We start from the raw sequence: 19,227 nt of genomic DNA, 5'->3' as shown, positions 1-19,227 counted from the left end.
CTTATGAACTTTGCACTGGATCAAGTCAGTCTGCTATTATTGTTCCTGTTTCACCAAGAGTAATTTAATACGTTCAGCTATGAGATGTAACATTTTTGTATTGTTGATCATATCGAGAACTCTTTCAATCTCACTATGAAGATGTTCTTGTGATTTCTGGCTCCATATTCAGCACATGTTGGTTGTAGCTATATTACTGTATCTGCTAAGTTTCTTTCGTAAGAATAAACAGATCCCTATCTAAGTTAAGAAGGTACACAAATAAATGATCGTATATGCATGCTGTAGCCACCACTTATTCGTTTTTGATCAGAGGAAGTGGTTCATAAGAGGACCTCTTGTAAGACATTGTGTACACCAGTGGTCACCAACCTTTTCTGAACCAAGATCACTTTCTGAGTCAAAATGCAAGCCGAGATCTACCTCTCAATTATATATTTTTTACGTAAGCCTATGCAACATTAACCAATTAAAAACAGTTTTGTAGCAATAAGGTTTGTGCAGTAGGTTATAGGCCTACTTGAATGGCTATGCTTGAATTTCCCTGGCAGTGTTGTTCTTCTCAGACGATTTTGAAATTATATATTTTTTTAAATAGGTACAGTATATGATCACACTGGTAATAGATAATTTGTTGTATTACTTGTGAGCATAATAATGAGTTTTTTTTTTCTGGACTGATGGCCAGTCTGAGGGGACGGAGGGAGCATCGGTGAGGCTGCCTCTCACCCGACTCCCCGTCCCTCTGTCCGCTGAGAAAGGGGGACACAATCTTCCAGCTGATGGCGAAACAAGTTGCACTGCCTCATGCACCAATTCATGTTGTTACTCCTATGACCAGAGAAAGTGAAATATTCCTCGTTATTAAAAAAGACACAAGCCGCTAATAATAACAACACAAGCTTATTGGAACACTTTGCTATTTTATGGCTTATAAAAATGTTGAACAAAGTGTTGACAGTGCTAAATAACAACTTAATAATTAAAATTACTCCTAAAAACAGCAGCTCTTTGCTGTATTCGTTGAGTCTCTCTCTAGTCATGGTTTTAGAAGTTTTGAAATCACACAGTATCAACTGTGCTGTACATTTGAGGTTTATCTTTTACAGTCTATGGCTCGAGGAAACTGTGCAGACACCGTGATCTGAGCTATCTGATTGGCCAGCGGTAGGCCTATAGGTGCACTTGATTTGCTCTCTGGGCCTGTCGGGTAGGCGGAGTTCTACCTTCAGACACATGAAATGGTTCAAAATGGGAACACTTTGCCTTCCGGGCGCTAGGCCTGCGGAATGAAGTGCACCTACCACCAACAGCGTGTTAAACGAATGTAAAAAAAAATAGGAACGCAAGGCTTTATCGTTGTTGTTTTTTACAGAAATGTTTGGTGATCGATTAGGAATGCCTTGGAAATCGACCAGTCGATCACAATTGACCGGTTGGTGACCACTGGTGTACACAATAAGTCCATTACCTGTCTCTAACCTAATGATAGAGAACAGGGTAGCCTAGTTAGTTGGTGTGGAGCTGCAACAGTGGAGTCAGAGGATCAGGTGAAAAAATAGGTGGTAGGCCTATTTATTTGGTGGTAGAACTGGTAGAAGACTGGATCCAGATATGTATTTACAAAATATAGGCCTACAAATGGTGAGAAATTATGAAAATAGTTGATGACAAAAATACTTCATTAAAAAAATAAGAACTGGCACTGCCAATAGCAATATTACCTCAACTGGCGGACAAAGGTGAAATCGCCTCAAACAGGCAAAACGCCCATAAACTCAAGCATCTAAATATTATGGCATAGCTAAAGTCACATCATGTTACCAAGACAAAGAGCTCTACCTTAATGAGGAGAAGTGAGAACGGGCATGCTAAAAGGTTTTGACTAGATGGTATACAGCTACGGATAAAAGTGACTTTTCATAGCAGGTTAGGGGAACTTACGCAGCAGGTTAGGAGAATTAACGTAGCAGGTTAGGATAATTAAGTTTAGGTTAGGAAAAGGGTTAGGGCTAGCTAAAATGCTAAAATTCTCCCTGACGAGATTAAAACATGCAACTTTTTTAACGTAGCTGTATACCATAATCTAGCCGCAAACATGCTAAAATGACATGCCCTAACCTGACATAAACCATTTACACCTTTAAACAGGTTAATTCTAATGATACACTTTTTGATTATACAATTTAATACAATACTATTGCACAAATAGACAAACAATGACCACAAATGAATATGTTTATGAAAATAAAGGCATAACTAGCTGTGCCACTAGAGATCCTGGTTCGAATCCAGGCTCTGTCGTAGCTGGCGGCAACCGGGAGACCCATGGGGCGGTGCACAATTGGCCCATGGTAGGGGAGGGACTGGCCGGCAGGGATGTTGCTCAGTTGGTAGAGCATGGCGTTTGCAACACCAGGGTTGTGGGTTCGATTCCCATGGGGGGCCAGTATAAAAAATAAATAATAATAATGTATGCACGAACTGTAAGTTGCTCTGGATAAGAGCGTCTACTAAATGTAAACATGTGCATTTCTGATAAGCAATGCATACACCCCCACAGCGGGAGAAACCAAACACTGAGAGGTTGGCAGCCTGTGTCTAAAGCCCTGAACTGAACTGCCTTATAGACTATAAAGTAACCTCACAAAAAACAGCCTTGTTTCAACTGGTGGTGTTGACTCCCCACTCATCATTTTCCAGCCACACCTACCCTGAGTAATTACCTCTACACGCACAGAAGAACAGCCTCGTCTGGCCAGGGGGCTGGCTGCAGCACAGAATACAAATGGCCCATAAAAATGCCTTCAACTGCCAATTAGTCAAGCAAGATATGTACTGAGTCTGCAATTAATAACCTTTTACCACAAGCCGGGTAAAGATGGCGCAGCCTAATGAGCATTTGATTGTCATATTTGTCTTGAATGCTGTTAAAGATTACAAATGTCAGAGGGCAAACATTGTCAGGAGCCTCTTCTGATTTCTTGCTGAAGTTTGTAGTATGGGGAGTTTTCCCCCCTCTGTTCCCAGAGGATAGAAGGACAGTGGGGTGAAGGCAATCCTCTCTGCTTCACGGGGCGAGTGTTTGGGTCAAGGCCAAGGTTTAGTGGCTGTCAGGCGGCAATGATAGAAAGGTCAGCCCAAGCAGAGCTCAGGGCAGAACAGACGGGTTCATGTCAAGGTTACTAGTGTGCTTTACACTACACAGCAAAACACTACTGTTCTCTGATGAACTGCAGCCCTACACTAGAACACAGATGCAAAATATCAGTATTCATCATTGTGCTACTGTTATATTACTACTGAATAATGCTAATGATAAATATTGATTCTAAAAATTGTGTCAGGTATCAGGATGTGATGTTAGGATGCAATTGAGAATTCAAAGCCTGCTATATTAAAGTTGCACTATGCAGAAATCGCTCCGCCATTTCCTGGTTGCTAAAACTGTAATAGTTTGGCTAATTTCAGTTTATGTGACAAAATAAGATAATATAGTGTAGAGAATCATTGTACCATCTAAACTGCTGTGAAATATATTTTGAAGCTGGTGTACAAAACCAAAAGTAAAAGATGCAAAAACTAAACTTAAGAATGAGAAGCATAGAAATAGCACACATAGAACAGATCTACCGCTTCTTAGACTTGCTTTCAAGGAGAATGATGGATCTATAACCCACATTTCTATGTAAATTTGGTCAGGTTGCTCAAAAAGTTACATATTGGCACTTTAAGTAGAGTGTATAAGAAGACATTGCTCTAGGATGCAAGAACTACATTGTTCACCACATGATTTCAGTCATTGTATTTGATTGTTATCTCTCAATCTGTTCCTACAACGGCTCCTCCGCTGTGTTTCTAAAAGCAACTCAATCTTTTACCACCACCACCCAGCAGCAACCCCTTAGAACAAGAACACGTTGATTAAGGACACTAATATCCAAATAATTACTTTTTACTTGGGTGATATATTTTTATCACAATACTGAGACACAACATTATCTCATTTTAATAACTCTACCTACATGTACCTATTACCTCAATTACCTCGACTAACCGGTGCCTCCGCACATTGACTCGGTACCGGTACCCCCTGTATATAGCCTCGCTATTGTTATTTTACTGCTGCTCTTTAATTATTTGTTACTTTTATTTCTTATAATTTTTTTATTTAATGGTTTTGTGCTATTTTATTTGGTATTCTTTCTTAAAATTGCATTGTTGGTTAAGGGCTTGTAAGTAAGCATTTCACTGTAAGATCTACACTTATTGTATTCGGCGCATGTGACAAATAAAATGTTATTTTATTTTATTTGATCCATGTGTGAGGTATATATATATGTGTCACGATCGTCGGAGGAAATGGACCAATGCGCAGCGTGATAAGTGAACATACTTATTTATTAATTCACCACACGAACAAAACAACAAACGATACGAAACGTGAAGTCCTTGGTTACAATACAAACCATACGGAACAAGATCCCACAACACACTGTGGAAAACAGGCTGCCTAAGTATGGTTCCCAATCAGAGACAACAAGCAACAGCTGATACACGTTGCCTCTGATTGAGAACCACACCGGCCAACATAGAAACAAAATACTAGATAATCACCCTAGCACACAAAACACAGAAACAACACACCCTGGCTCAACATAACAGAGTCCCAGAGCCAGGGCGTGACAGTACCCCCCCAAAGGCGCGGACTGCGACCGCGCCAAACATAAACCGAACAGGGGAGGGCCGGGTGGGCATTCCTCCTCGGAGGCGGTTCCGGCTCCGGGCTTGACCCCCACCCTCCAACAAACCCCCCAAAGCGCCCCTGGTCCGGTCTGGCCCTGCTGGCCGGAGCTGGACTGAACACTGGTGGAGCGGATTGCTCTAGCTCCGGAGTGGAGCAGCTGACCGGTGCCGGACCAGTCACCGGTGGAACAGGCACGGGCTGTGCCGGGCTGACGACGCGCACCATTGGCTTGGTGCGGGGAGCAGGAACAGGCCGGACCGGGCTGACGACGCGCACCACAGGCTTGGTGCGGGGAGCAGGAACGAGCCGGACCGGGCTGACGACGCGCACCACAGGCTTGGTGCGGGAAGCAGGGACGGGCCGAACCGGGCTGACGAAGCGCACCACAGGCTTGGTGCGGGGAGCAGGAACGGGCCGGACCAGGCTGACGACGCGCCTCCCTGGCTTGGTGCGGGGAGCAGGAACGGGCCGGACCGGGCTGACGATGCGCACCACAGGCTTGGTGCAGGGAGCAGGAATAGGCCGGGTCGGGCTGGCGACGCGCACCATTGGCTTGGTGCGGGGAGCAGGAACAGGCCGGGCCGGGCTGGCGACGCGCACCATTGGCTTGGTGCGGGGAGCAGGAACAGGCCGGGCCGGGCTGGCGACGCGCACCATAGGCTCGGTGCGAGGGACATGAACAAGCCGGACCGTACTGGGGACACACACCACTGGCCCTACGCGGGGATCAGGAACGGGCCGGACCGGACTGGCAACACACCCCAGTACCTCTCGCCGTGCCTCTACATTCTCCTTCCCCCTGGTGACCAGTGACTCCCGTAACCTGGCGGCCTCCTTTGCCAACCCGCTGAACCACTCTATCCCGGCCTCCTGCTGCCCCGTCGTCCACGGCGTGAGCCCCCCCCTAAAAAAATTCTGGGCGTCTCTCCTCCCCGTGGGCCAGGCCTCCATGGCTCTCGCCAGACTCTCGCTCCTCTGCTCCCAAGTCCAGCCTCTCTCCTCCTCCCGCGGCTTGACCCAGTCGAGGTTAATATCCTTTAGAGCCCTCTCTGGCGTTGGCTCCTGGACACGCTGCTTGGTCCAGTTATGGTGGGATCTTCTGTCTCGATCGTCGGAGGAAATGGACCAATGCGCAGCGTGATAAGTGAACATACTTATTTATTAATTCACCACACGAACAAAACAACAAACGATACGAAACGTGAAGTGAAGTCCTTGGTTACAATACAAACCATACGGAACAAGATCCCACAACACGCTGTGGAAAACAGGCTGCCTAAGTATGGTTCCGAATAAGAGACAACAAGCAACAGCTGATACACGTTGCCTCTGATTGAGAACCACACCGGCCAACATAGAAACAAAATACTAGATAATCACCCTAGCACACAAAACACATAGAAACAACACACCCTGGCTCAACATAACAGAGTCCCAGAGCCAGGGCGTGACAATATGTCTCCCGAGTGGCGCAGTGGTCTAAGGCACTGCATCGCAGTGCTAGCTGTGCCACTAGAGATCCAGGCTCTGTCGTAGCCAGCCGCACAATTGGCCCAGCGTCGTCCAGGGTTGGGGAGGGAATGGCCGGTAGGGATGTAGCTCAGTTGGTAGAGCATGGCGTTTACAACGCCAGGGTTGTGGGTTCGATTCCCACGGGGGGCCAGTATGAACATAAAAAAAAAAAATATGTATGCACTCTGGATAAGAATGTCTGCTAAATGACTAAAATGTAAATGTATATTAATTGTTCTAAGTATGTTCTCTGTCTCCACTCTCGTTCTTCCTCCAGATTGGTCTTGCATTGTGGATCCCATGACTGAATGAGTTTGGTTCAGTGTTGCCAGGCATGGAGCAGATGGATTGTAAGCCTTACCAGTCATTGTCCAAGGCCCGGAATGAGATGGAGCTTGCCTACACCAGCTCCTCAGACGAAAGTGAGGATGGCAGGAACCTTTGCAAATCCTACACATCCCGAGAGACCCTGCCCGACTACGGCCAGGAGATGAGACTCAACTACAACAGCCACAGAGCCAAGCAGAAAACAGTGGAAGAGCCCACTGGAGGTACGGCATAACACCACAAACCAATTTAACCAGTCAAAGTGAGATTGTTAAATAGTAATTGAATTGAAATAGCAATTCATTTTAATTGGTAACTGCAGTGGGGGCATTTATTATGTAAATGCCCGTTCCATTTTGGAGTTATCCCAGGTTCCAGTTTTGACATTCAGGTTAATCAGTTTTCCCTGCACACAGGTTATGGTCAGTTATGAAATCAAAATGGCAGGGAGGTTGCAGGGGGAAAAAGGTAAGGCAGTGTGACTGGATAACTGATTGTATGCATGATAAGACATTGCAGCTATCGTGACATTGCAGCTAGCAGAATGAATTTTATAATCTCATGTTCCCGTATCCACATATCCCCTGGCAAATGTATGAAAACTCTGCTCTGCTGCTGCTGCAGTGACTATGGAAGTATTGCATGCTAATGTGGAAGGTAGACTCAGTTGTATATTGCTGGGAAAATTTTGAATTAGAGGTAATTCAGTTATTCCATCAATTGTTTCCTAGTCAGTCACACATAGGAGCTTTTTAACACCTTAGGGCTGTGTTGGGGTTTGGTGGGTGGGATGGTATGGTGGGGGGGGGGTTGTATAATTATGTTTGAATTGACTTTTTCTCTGTAGAAAATAACACAATCACACCTCTATTTTATCCACCCTAAACAAATCTATCGTTAGGAAATGAGAATAGGAAATGAGTGTTGCAGGGAAAACACAATGTAATCAAGGTCAAAACTCACTTAAAGAATTATGAATGGTTTGAGTGGAGATGTTTTTACTCCGCTTTACATTGCAGTCTATATTGTTATCTACCTTATTCACTGGAGACATAGTGCAGTATGTCATCACTGTCGCTTGATGGTTACTCATGAAAAATGGTCTGCTTCAGGAAGACATGAAATAACACTATGGAGATTAAAGGAGATTGTTTATCTTTCACAATACACATTATAGGACTTGAAATTATTATAGACTAATTTCTAATTTGATAAGACATTTGATAAGGTAACAGTAATTTCATACATTTCCATATTGCTTTATTACTTGTCAAATATTCACGGTTACTAGGGATGCCCAGATAAGACAAATCTGGGACAATAACCAATATTTTATTGGCCATGATGACCGTTACTGATATCGGGGGAAAACAAGCGCTTGTGAGATTGGGGCAACAACACAAAAGTCATTGGAAAATAATGATTTATAGGAGCTACTGTAAGGTTTCCTCACCACAGTTGTATTTTATGATGTCAATTCTACATAGGACCTATACGAAATATATTTGTAAGGTTATTGGGCAAAGTATGTACAAGTGCAGAACATGGATGATAACAGAAGATTACCGTAAAACATGATTGTAATGGTGATAATACACTTGTACCGCCGTAGTTCAACTTTGATCACTGTTGCTGTTCTTATTGTTTTACATACAAGTTCTTCTAACCCTATTCTGTCTCGTCTCATGGAGTCCTGGAATAAATGCACTTGTGAAATATACAGTTTTCACATATTTATATATTTATTTATTTGGTATTATTATTATTATTATTATAAAACATTTTTGTTGAAGGTGTGACTTCTATGTGTGAATGTGTATTTTTATATATACAGTTGAAGTCGGAAGTTTACATACACTTAGGTTGGAGTCATTAAAACTTGTTTTTCAACCACTCCACAAATTTCTTGTTAACAAACTATAGTTTTGGTAAGTCGATTAGGACATCTACTTTGTGCATGACACAAGTAATTTTTCCAACAATTGTTTACAGACAGATTATTTCACTTATAATTCACTGTATCACAATTCCAATGGGTCAGAAGTTTACGTACACTAAGTTGACTGTGCCTTTAAACAGCTTGTCATGGCTTTAGAAGCTTCTGATAGGCTAATTGACATAATTTGAGTCAATTGGAGGTGTACCTGTGGATGTATTTCAAGGCCTACCTTCAAACTGGAGGTGTACGGCACCTCCTTACCTTCAGCCTCTGATCAGACCCTACACCCAAACGAGGGCACTACGTTCATCCACCTCTGGCCTGCTAGCCCCCCTACCTCTACGGAAGCACAGTTCCCGCTCAGCCCAGTAAAAGCTATTCGCTGCTCTGGCACCCCAATGGTGGAACAAGCTCCCCCACGACGCCAGGACAGTGGAGTCACTGAACACCTTCCGGAGACACTTGAAACCCTACCTCTTTAAGGAATACCTGGAATAGTCTAATAGTAATCCTTCTACACCCCCCTCCCCCAGTGGTGGTTGTCCCACTAGCTATCCTAAGTTGAATGCACCAATTTGTAAGTCGCTCTGGATAAGAGCGTCTGCTAAATGACTTAAATGTAAATGTAAATGTACCTGTGGATGTATTTCAAGGCCTACCTTCAAACTCAGTGCCTCTTTGCTTGACATCATGGGAAAATCAAAAGAAATCAGCCAAGACCTCAGAATTTTTTTTGTAGACATCCAGAAGTCTGGTTCATCCTTGGGAGCAATTTCCAAACGCCTGAAGGTACCACGTTCATCTGTACAAACAATAGTATGCAAGTATAAACACCATGGGACCACGCAGCCGTCATACCGCTCAGGAAGGAGACGCGTTCTGTCTCCTAGAGATGAACTTACTTTGGTGCGAAAAGTGCAAATCAATCCCAGAACAACAGCAAAGGACCTTGTGAAGATGCTGGAGGAAACAGGTACAAAAGTATCTATATCCACAGTAAAACGAGTCCTATATTGACATAACCTGAAAGGCCGCTCAGCATTGAAGAAGCCACTGCTCCAAAACCGCAATAAAAAAGCCAGACTACGGTTTGCAACTACTCATGGGGACAAAGATCGTACTTTTTGGAAAAATGTCCTCTGGTCTGATGAAACGAAAATAGAACTGTTTGGCCATAATGACCATCGTTATGTTTGGAGGAAAAAGGGGGTCCTTGCAAGCCGAAGAACACCATCCCAACCGTGAAGCATGGGGGTGGCAGCATCATGCTGTGGGGGTGCTTTGCTGCAGGAGGGACTGGTGCACTTCACAAAATAGATAGCATCATGAGGAAGGAAAATGATGTGGATATATTGAAGCAACATCTCAAGACATCAGTCAGGAAGTTAAAGCTTGGTCGCAAATGGGTCTTCCAAATGGACAATGACCCCAAGCATCCTTCCAAAGTTGTGGCAAAATGGCTTAAGGACAACAAAGTCAAGGTATTGGAGTGGCCATCACATTTACGTCATTTAGCAGACGCTCTTATCCAGAGCGACTTACAGTTAGTGAGTGCATACATTATTATTATATATTTTTCATACTGGCCCTCCGTGGGAATCAAACCCACAACCCTGGCGTTGCAAACACCATGCTTTACCAACTAAGCTACATCCCTGCCGGCCATTCCCTCCCCAACCCTAGACGACGCTGGGCCAATTGCGCGCCGCCCCATGGGTCTCCCGGTCACGGCCGGCTACGACAGAGCCTGGATTCTAACCAGGATCTCTAGTGGCCTTAGACCACTGCGCCACAAAGCCCTGACCTCAATCCTATAGAAAATGTGTGGGCAGAACTGAAAAAGCATGTGCGAGCAAGGAGGCCTACAAACCTGACTCAGTTACACAAGCTCTGTCAGGAGGAATGGGCCAAAATTCACCCAACTTATTGTGGGAAGCTTGTGGAAGGCTACCCGAAACGTTTGACCCAAGCTAAACAATTGAAAGGCAATGCTACCAAATACTGACCTACTGGGAATGTGATGAAAGAAATAAAAGCTGAAATAAGTCATTCTCTCTACTTTTATTCAGACATTTTCACATTCTTAAAATAAAGTGGTGATCCTAACTGACCTAAGACAGGGAATGTTTACTGGGATTAAATGTCAGGAATTGTGAAAAACTGAGTTTAAATGTATTTGGCTAAGGTGTATGTAAACTTCCGACTTCAACTGTAGTTGACATGACACACTCCTTGATCATTGTAATATCAATTGAATCATTTGAAGAGAATAATTGGAGAACAAAGTAGTCATGCTGAAACAATCAGTCTTCAGTATAATGACTATGATGTCATTATAATCTATATGAGGATCCTCTAATGATGCCTATCAATGATTGATCATCAGAAGATTAGAGTAGGTATTTCTAATTCAAATTATGATTTTACACTTTCTAGAGAACACTTAATATTTATTTCACATACAGTGTACTGTATTTGAAGGCACATTTTACATACATATGAATAACACCTGAACATCATATCCCTCACATTGATATGATTAACAGTGACATATTTCTAATCAAATGATAATCTTTATACAGTAGTATCTTATTTTCTTTAGATTTACCTTTAAACCTATGTGAATGATAGAAAATACATCTTGTCATCTATTGGTTTGTTTTAACTGCAAATGTGAGCTCAAATCGGCTTTATGCTCCCATGTATTGCGGTATTCAAATGATACACTGAACAAAACATTTTGTTCTGGTTACCTTGGAAACTGCATAAAATGAACAAATGACATTTGCTCGGAGCAGCAGCTTTTTCAACCTGAACAGATTGATAGCAAAACAGTATGCACAGGATTTCAGCCCCTTTCGTGGAGAGGAGAACATTCTCTGTGCTCATTTATGTTCCCATTTTCCGCTGGTGCCTCCATTTCGCGGCTGTGATTTTAAGGGGCAGGAGGTCGTAGAGAGATATTCACTGACAAGAAATTGGTCAAGGACATGGGTTCCTGACTGGCGTAATTAGTGTAGAGATTATTACTTGAGAGTGAGGTCAGTTAAGTCACCTTGGTGAGGGATTCTCAAGAGCAGTTTAAAGAAAAACGACACCTCTCCATATGCAAGCCGCACCACAAAGTTGAATACAGACCATGGCCACAGGCTGATATTACTGAGTCTAGTCACACAGGATTCTGATCTACGCCTGATTATTGTGCAGCCCTGTCAAATCCATTAAAACTGTTGCTAAACCAATTTACCTAAAATTTGATCAATACATTTAATTAAATCATTCATTTTTTAAATCACTATACAGTATAACAGGTCTCGGGTATTTGCAATCATTGATATCACACTCTTTAACTCGTTTTGATAAGAAAATCTAATTAGATAATGTACAGTTAATCTCTGAGTGTAAGGGTTAAGTGAAGGTACTCTGTTATATTTTATTCTGGTTTAGCTATGTGACCCAGTCTTTATCACAAATTATCTCTAAGGTGAGGTCATTTCACGCTCAGCAGTGTAAATGTTGATAAAGATTGATCCTCCTTCACAGAGAGAGGTGGATGTCCTGAAAGAGACTTGCAGCAAGATGACAATAAACTGTAAGTCCTCTCGAGATTACATCAGCACTCTCTGTGAATCATTATTAACAATGACTGGGAAAATAGTCTATCTAGAGCAGTGGTCACCAACCGGTCGATCGCGATCGACTGATCGTTCTTCAAGGCATTCCTAGTCGATCACCAAACATTTATGTAGAAAAGCCAATGATAAAGGCTTGCGCTCCTTTATTTTATTTATTTTTTGCGCTGTTGGCGGTAGGTGCACTTGATTCAGAAGCCCTGTGCACCGGGTAAGATTTTTTTTTACCCATTTCATTTGTATGAAAAGACTAACTCCACCTACCTGGCGGACTGGGAGATCTGTGGCTAAATCGAGTGCGCCTACTGCACTGGCCTATCGGATAGCTCAAATTACCGTGCCTACTGAGTTCCACAACCCCGGCCACAGCAAAGTTTGATACTAGCTTACATAAGATTGAATAACTGTTAAAACCATGACCACAGAGAGACTGTCAAAGAATACAGCAAAGAGCTGCTGTTTTTATGAGTGAGTTCATGTTTAAGTTTTTATTCAACACTATTACAAAATATAAAACGCGCATCTCCCATATTCCACTTGCGCTGCAGCTGCAATGAATGAGTAGCCAAGTTTATCAATAGCCCGGCATTTTTATTATTATTAACGTTGTGTCTATTTTAATATCAAGGAATATTTCACTTTCTCTGGTCATAGGAACAACATCAATTTGTGCATGAGGCAGATGCGGTGCGACTCGAGTTTCGCCATCAGGTGGAAGACGGTGTCCCCTCTCTCTGGTCAGTCTCACTGGAGGAAAGGAAGAGAGCAGGGACCGTGAGAGGCGTACCCTCTGCTTCTCTCTCCCTCCCTCTGCTGAGACGCGTGTTTAATACAACTGGGAACTCGGAAATCTCCACCTTCCGACTTCAGTGCGTTCTAGACAACTGGGAACAAGGAAAATAACGAGATCCGACTGAAAAATATTTTTGAATGGTCATCCAACTCTGAATTCCAAGTTGGAAACTCGGCCAACTTTCGAGATAAATGCCGCATTCAAAACAACTGGGAACTCTGAAAAATACGAGGTAAAATCATGACATCAGTGATTTTCAGGTTGGAAAGTCAGAGCTCTAGAAAGAGGCCGAGTTCCTGAGTTGGAATTCCGTTCAAACCGATTTTTCCCAGTCGGAGCTCGTTTTTCTTTTTGTTCCCATGTGTTTTGAACGTGGCAAATGCACCTACTTTCCGACCTGAAGATCACTGACGTCATGATTTTACCTAGTTTTTTCCCCGATATCCCAGTTGTCTTGAAAGCACCATGACCATCAGATGCAAGTACCATCAGTCCAGTAAAATAAAAAAGCAAATTATTTGCAAATTATTTCAATTTATCTTCAGCTGTGCCTTGCAAGTGCTACACCAATGGATCTATTTTGTTATCAAAGCTTGAGTTTTGAAATATAATTTGGTCTGAGAATAACAATATTGGCAGGCCAGGCATATAGCCAATATGCTGTGATAATGTATTAGGCCTACTGCACAAACCTCATTCCCACAGAACTGTTTATATCAGGTTAATGTAAAAAAAATGTTTAAAAAGAAATCTGAGCGATAGATCTCGGCTTGCTTTTCGACTGCAAAAGTGATCTTGACTCAGATAAGGTTGGTGACCACTGATCTAGTGGGACAATAACATCGTTGTGGATGGCATACCAGAGTTTTCACATGAGAACTGGGCCGAGACTGAGGAGAAAGTAAGACAAATTATCACTGAAAAGCTGCAGATGGATCATACGAAGATTGATGTGGAGCGCGCCCACAGGTCTGGAAAATATGTAACCAGCCTAGGTGACAGACCCAGGCCGATAGTGGTCGAGTTCCTGAGGTTTAAGGACGAGATTGCCAAGAACTTGAGAGGAACCAACATCTTCCTCAACGAGGACTTCTCTGAAGCTGTGCGCCAGAGGCGGAAATAACTTATCCTAGCAATGAAAGTTGCCAGAGAGCATGGGAACATTGCTCACATCCACTACGACAGGCTCATTGTCCACCCTCCCTCCCAAAAGCCTGGGAGGAATGAGAGAGCCTCAGGGTCAGTAGCTTCAGCCCAACATCACACACACATATTTATTTTGTCTCCATATTATGTCTATCTCCGATAAGCTACCAAGGAAAGGGCTAAAAATCGTCCATATTAATATAGCCTTAGAAATAAGGTTCATGAAATCAATAACTTGCTAACATCGGATAACATTCATATACTGTCCTATCTCTGAAACTCACTTCGATAATTCCTTTGATGATACAGCAGTAGCAATATAGGGATATAACTTCTACAGAAAAGACAGGAATGCCTATGGGGGAGGTGTTGCTGTATATGTTCAGAGCCATATTCCTGTGAAGCTTAGAGAGGATCTCATGTCAAATGTTGTTGAAGTGTTGTGGTTGCAAGTTCAACTGCCTCATCTAAAACCTCTTATTTTGGGGTGCTGCTATAGGCCACCAAATGCTAACAGTCAGTATTTGGATAATATGTGTGCAATGCTTAATAATGTGTGAGATGTTAACAGAGATGTCTATTTTCTGGGTGACCTGAACATTGACTGGTTAGCAACTAGCTGTCCTCTCAAGAGGAAGCTTCTAACTGTGACCAATGCCTGTAATATGACCCAGGTTATCACTCAACCAACTAGAGTGCATACCAATTGTGTTGGATCTATTACATCCACTTGTATTGATCATGTATCTTCACTAATGCTGCAAAGCTTTGCTCCAAAGGTTGGGCTTAAAGTAATTTATAAGAGATCATATAAAATGTTTTCTCAGAATTATGTTGTATGAGGAATTAATCCAGATACAGCACTGGAAGTATTTGTAAAATGATTCATGCCAATTGTTGACAAGCATGCACCTGTTAAGAAAGTGTGATAACTATTAGAGACCCATGGATTGATGATAAATTGAACAATTGTATGGTTCAAAGAAATTATGAAAAAGAAGTCAGGCTGCTAAGCTGATTGGTTGACGTACTGTAAATTGAGAAATGTTGTGACTAAACTTAACAAAAAGAAGCAGAAATTATATTACTAAACAAAGATAAATGACATAAAACACAATGGAAAAATACTGTGGAGTACCTTAAATGATATAATGTGCAGAAAACCCAATTCATCTCCATCGTTCATTGAAGTTGATATTGCCAATCATTTCATTGACTATTTCACTAGTAAAGTGGAAAAACTCAAAGTGAAATGACAACATTGAACAGTGAACCATCATCATTTTGTATAAAAGATCTAATAATGAAAGAGAAGGATTGCTGTTTTGAATTTGGTCAAGTTAATGTCGGAGAGGTAGAAAAATATTGTTATCCATCAATAATAAGTCACCAGGTATAGACAACCTTGATGGGAAGCTATTGAGAATGGTTGCAGACTACAATTATTGCCACCCCTATTTGCTATATCTGTAACCAAAGCCTAAAGGAGTGTGTGTCCACAGGTAAGGAAGGAAGCTAAAGTAATTCCACTGCCTAAAAATAGTAAAGCACCTTTTGCTGGCTCTAACAGCAGCCCAATCAATTTGCTGCCTGTTCTTAGAAAACTGATGGAGAGGATTGTGTTTGACCAAATACAATGCTCTTTTTCAGAGAACAAGTTAACTACTGACTCAGCATGCATATAGAAAAGGACACTCAACTTGTACTGCACTGACTCAGATTACTGATGATTGGTTAAAATAAATGGATAATAAGATGCTAGTTGGAGCTGTATTGTTAGATTTCAATGCAGCCTTTGATGTTATTGATCAGAAATTGTTGTTTAAAAAACAGACTTGCTATTGCTTTACATCACCTGCTATCACATGGTTGGATAGTTATTTATCCAATAGAACCCAGAGAGTGTTCTTCAATGGAAGCTTCTCTAACATCAGATATGTACATTGCGGTGTCCCTCACGGCAGTTGCCTTGGGCTGTTACTCTTCTCTATTTTTACAAATGATTTGCCACTGATCTTAGACAAAGCTAGAATGACTACAGTGCGTTCGGAAAGACCCCTTCCTTGATTGGAGTCCACCTATGGTAAATTCAATTGATTAGACATGATTTGGAAAGGCACATACCTGTCTATATAAGGTCCCACAGTTGACAGTGCATGTCAGGGCAAAAACCAAGCCATGAGGTTAAAGGAATTGTCCGTAGAGCTCCGAGACAGGATTGTGTCGAGGCACAGACCTGGGGAAGGACACCAAAAATTCTGCAGCATTGAAGGTCCCCAATAACACAGTGGCCTCCATCATTCTTAAATGGAATACGTTTGGAACCACCAAGATTCTTCCTAGATCTGGCCGCCCGGCCAAACTGAGCAATCAGGGGAGAAGGGCCTTGGTCAGGGAGGTGACCAAGAACCCGATGGTCACTCTGACAGAGCTCCAGAGTTCCTCTGTGGAGATGGGAGAACCTTCCAGAAGGACAACCATCTCTGCAGCACTCCACCAATCAGGCCTTTATGGTAGAGTGGCCAGACAGAAGCCACTCCTCAGTAAAAGTCACATGACAGCCCACTTGGAGTTTGCCAAATGGCACCTAAAGGACTCTCAGACCATGAGAAACAAGATTCTCTGGTCTGCTGAAACCAAGATTGAACTCTTTGGCCTGAATGCCAAGCATCACGTCCGGAGGAAACCTGGCACCATTCCTATGGTGAAGCATGGTGGTGGCAGCATCATGCTGTGGGGATGTTTTTCAGCGGCAGTGACTGGGAGACTAGTCAGGATCGAGGGAAAGATGAACGGAGCAAAGTACAGAGAGATCCTTGATGAAAACCTGCTCCAGAGCGCTCAGGACCTCAGACTGGGGCTAAGGTTCACCTTCCAACAGGACAACGACCCTAAGCGTACAGCCAAGACAACGCAGGAGTGGCTTCGGGACAAGTCTCTGAATGTCCTTGAGTGGCCCAGCCAGAGCCCGGACTTGAACCCGATCGAACATCTCTGGAGAGACCTGAAAAAGCTGTGCAGCGACGCTCCCCATCCAACCTGACAGAGCTTGAGAAGATCTGCAGAGGAGACAAATACAGGTGTGCCAAGCTTGTAGCGTCATACCCAAGAAGACTCGAGGCTGTAATCGCTGCCAAAGGTGCTTCAACAAAGTAAAGGGTCTGAATACTTATGTAAAGGTAATATTTACGTTTTTTATTTGTCATTATGGGGTATTGTGTGTAGATTGATGAGAATAAAAAACAATGTAATCCATTGCGCGCCCCATGCATTGATTCAATCACTGAAGGAATGAGGGGGAGAGGATAACTAAATCTTATCGTCTCCTTGTTCAGTGGTCGATAATCAATGCACGGGCGCAGATCTCCGTCCTTCTTCTTCACAAAGAAGAAACTTGAGGATGCGGGTGAAGTGGAGGGATGTATATACCCCTGGCGCAGGGACTCGGTGACATATGTTTCCATAGCCACCATTTCAGCCTGTGACATGGGGTATATGACTCCTGGGAGGTACAGCGTCTACCCGGAGGTTTATCGCGCAATGAGATGGGAATTTAGTCGCCTGCGTTTTAGAGAACGCTTGCGTCAGATCGAGGTATTCAGGGGGAATGCGCACGGTGGAGGTACTGTCTGGACTTTCCACCGTTGTTGCACCAACGGAAACACCTAGACACCTACCCTGACACTCTCGCGACCACCCGGTGAGAACCCTCTGCGGCCATGAGAAGGTTGGGTTGTGGAGTGCTAGCCAAGGGATACCTAATACCACAGGGAAAGCAGGAGACTCAATAATGGAAAAAGTAACATGCTCACAATGAGTCTCCTGGGTAATCATGGTGACTGGTGCAGTAACTTCCTTAACCAACCCGGACCCTAATGGTCGACTATCAAGTGCTCTGATGGGGTGTGGAATGGATAGGGGAATCAATGGAATGCCTATACGGTGTGTGAATGCCCTGTCCATAAAGTTCCCAGCTGCGCCTGAATCGACTAGCGCCTTACACTGGAGAAGTACCATGTGCTCAGGAAAGGAGATGTGTATTTTACAGTGCGCAGCAGAGGGCTCTGAACGAGTGTGGGTGTTTGATACCTGGGGTGATGCGAGAGTGCCCTGCCTGCCGCCTCTCGGCCCAAAAGAATGTTGACTACGACGTGTAGTGTATTGTCCCTTCGTGCCACCAGAGTGGCACTGTCACTGTCCTCCTCCGCTCTCTCGTCCGGTGGCTCCACCTAGCTTCATCGGCTCGGGATCCGAGTCGTCCAGGGTGGAAACGGGCAGACCCCTACCAGGACGTCCTCTGGCTGCCAGCAGGTTGTCCAAACGAATGGCCATGTCCACCAGTTTGTTGAAGGACAACATGGTGTCTCGGCAGGCTAGCTCCCGTCGGACATCCTCCCGCAGATGGCACCGGAAATGGTCGATCAGGGCCTGCTCGTTCCACCCGGACCCCGCTGCCAGCGTCCGAAACTCCAATGCGAAGTCCTGCGCAGTCCTCGTCCCCTGCCTCAGGTGGACCAGCCGCTCGCCCACCTCTCGACCCTCGGGCGGGTGATCGAAGACCACCCGGAAGAGGCGAGCAAACTCCCCGCAGTTCTCCAACGCGGCTCCTCCTTTGTTCCACACCGCGTTGGCCCACTCCAGGGCTTTCCCCGAGAGGCAGGAGACGAGGGCGGACACCTTCTCCTGCTCCGATGGAACCGGTCGGATGCTGGAGAAGTAGAGCTCCAGTTGGAGAAGGAATTCTTGGCACGGCGCCGCTGTCCCGTCGAACTCCCCTGGTCGGGATATCTGGATCCCTCCGGGTGCTGGGGTGTAGGTGGCGGGATCCGGTTGACCAGCTGGTCTCGACGGATCGGGCTCTCTCCTCTCCAGGCGTTGGATGACCTGAAGAACCCGACCCATCGCTTCACCCAAGCTGGCTAGCATAGTTGTATGCTCCTGGACCCGTTCCACGACTCCAGGCATGTGCGTCTCTCCCGCTGACTCCATATCGGGTGGGTGATTCTGTGATGAGGTGGATGAAGGAGTCAGGCGCAGGAGGGTAAATCACAGAATAACAGGCTTTAATCCGCAAAATACAGGTTTACGCAGAAATGCGTCAAACACTCTCCAGGGCACAAAACAGGCGCAC

At 44.1% G+C, this 19,227-nt stretch overlaps 1 protein-coding gene across 1 annotated transcript in view; it reads left to right on the top strand.

The window, feature by feature from the left end:
- Positions 1-19,227, top strand: part of LOC121573713 (teneurin-1) — a 256,172-nt gene that overhangs the window by 38,125 nt on the left and 198,820 nt on the right. The window contains exon 2 of the mRNA XM_041885893.2: positions 6,537-6,810. Within this exon, the coding sequence (XP_041741827.2) occupies positions 6,594-6,810 (217 nt within the window). The 5' untranslated portion in view covers positions 6,537-6,593. The remainder of the gene's footprint in view (positions 1-6,536; positions 6,811-19,227) is intronic.

Source organism: Coregonus clupeaformis, chromosome 9 (assembly GCF_020615455.1).
Source record: "Coregonus clupeaformis isolate EN_2021a chromosome 9, ASM2061545v1, whole genome shotgun sequence".
Classification (NCBI taxonomy): domain Eukaryota; kingdom Metazoa; phylum Chordata; class Actinopteri; order Salmoniformes; family Salmonidae; genus Coregonus; species Coregonus clupeaformis.
The sequence above is the reverse complement of the archived record's forward strand: the minus strand, read 5'-3'. Positions and strand labels throughout refer to the sequence as shown.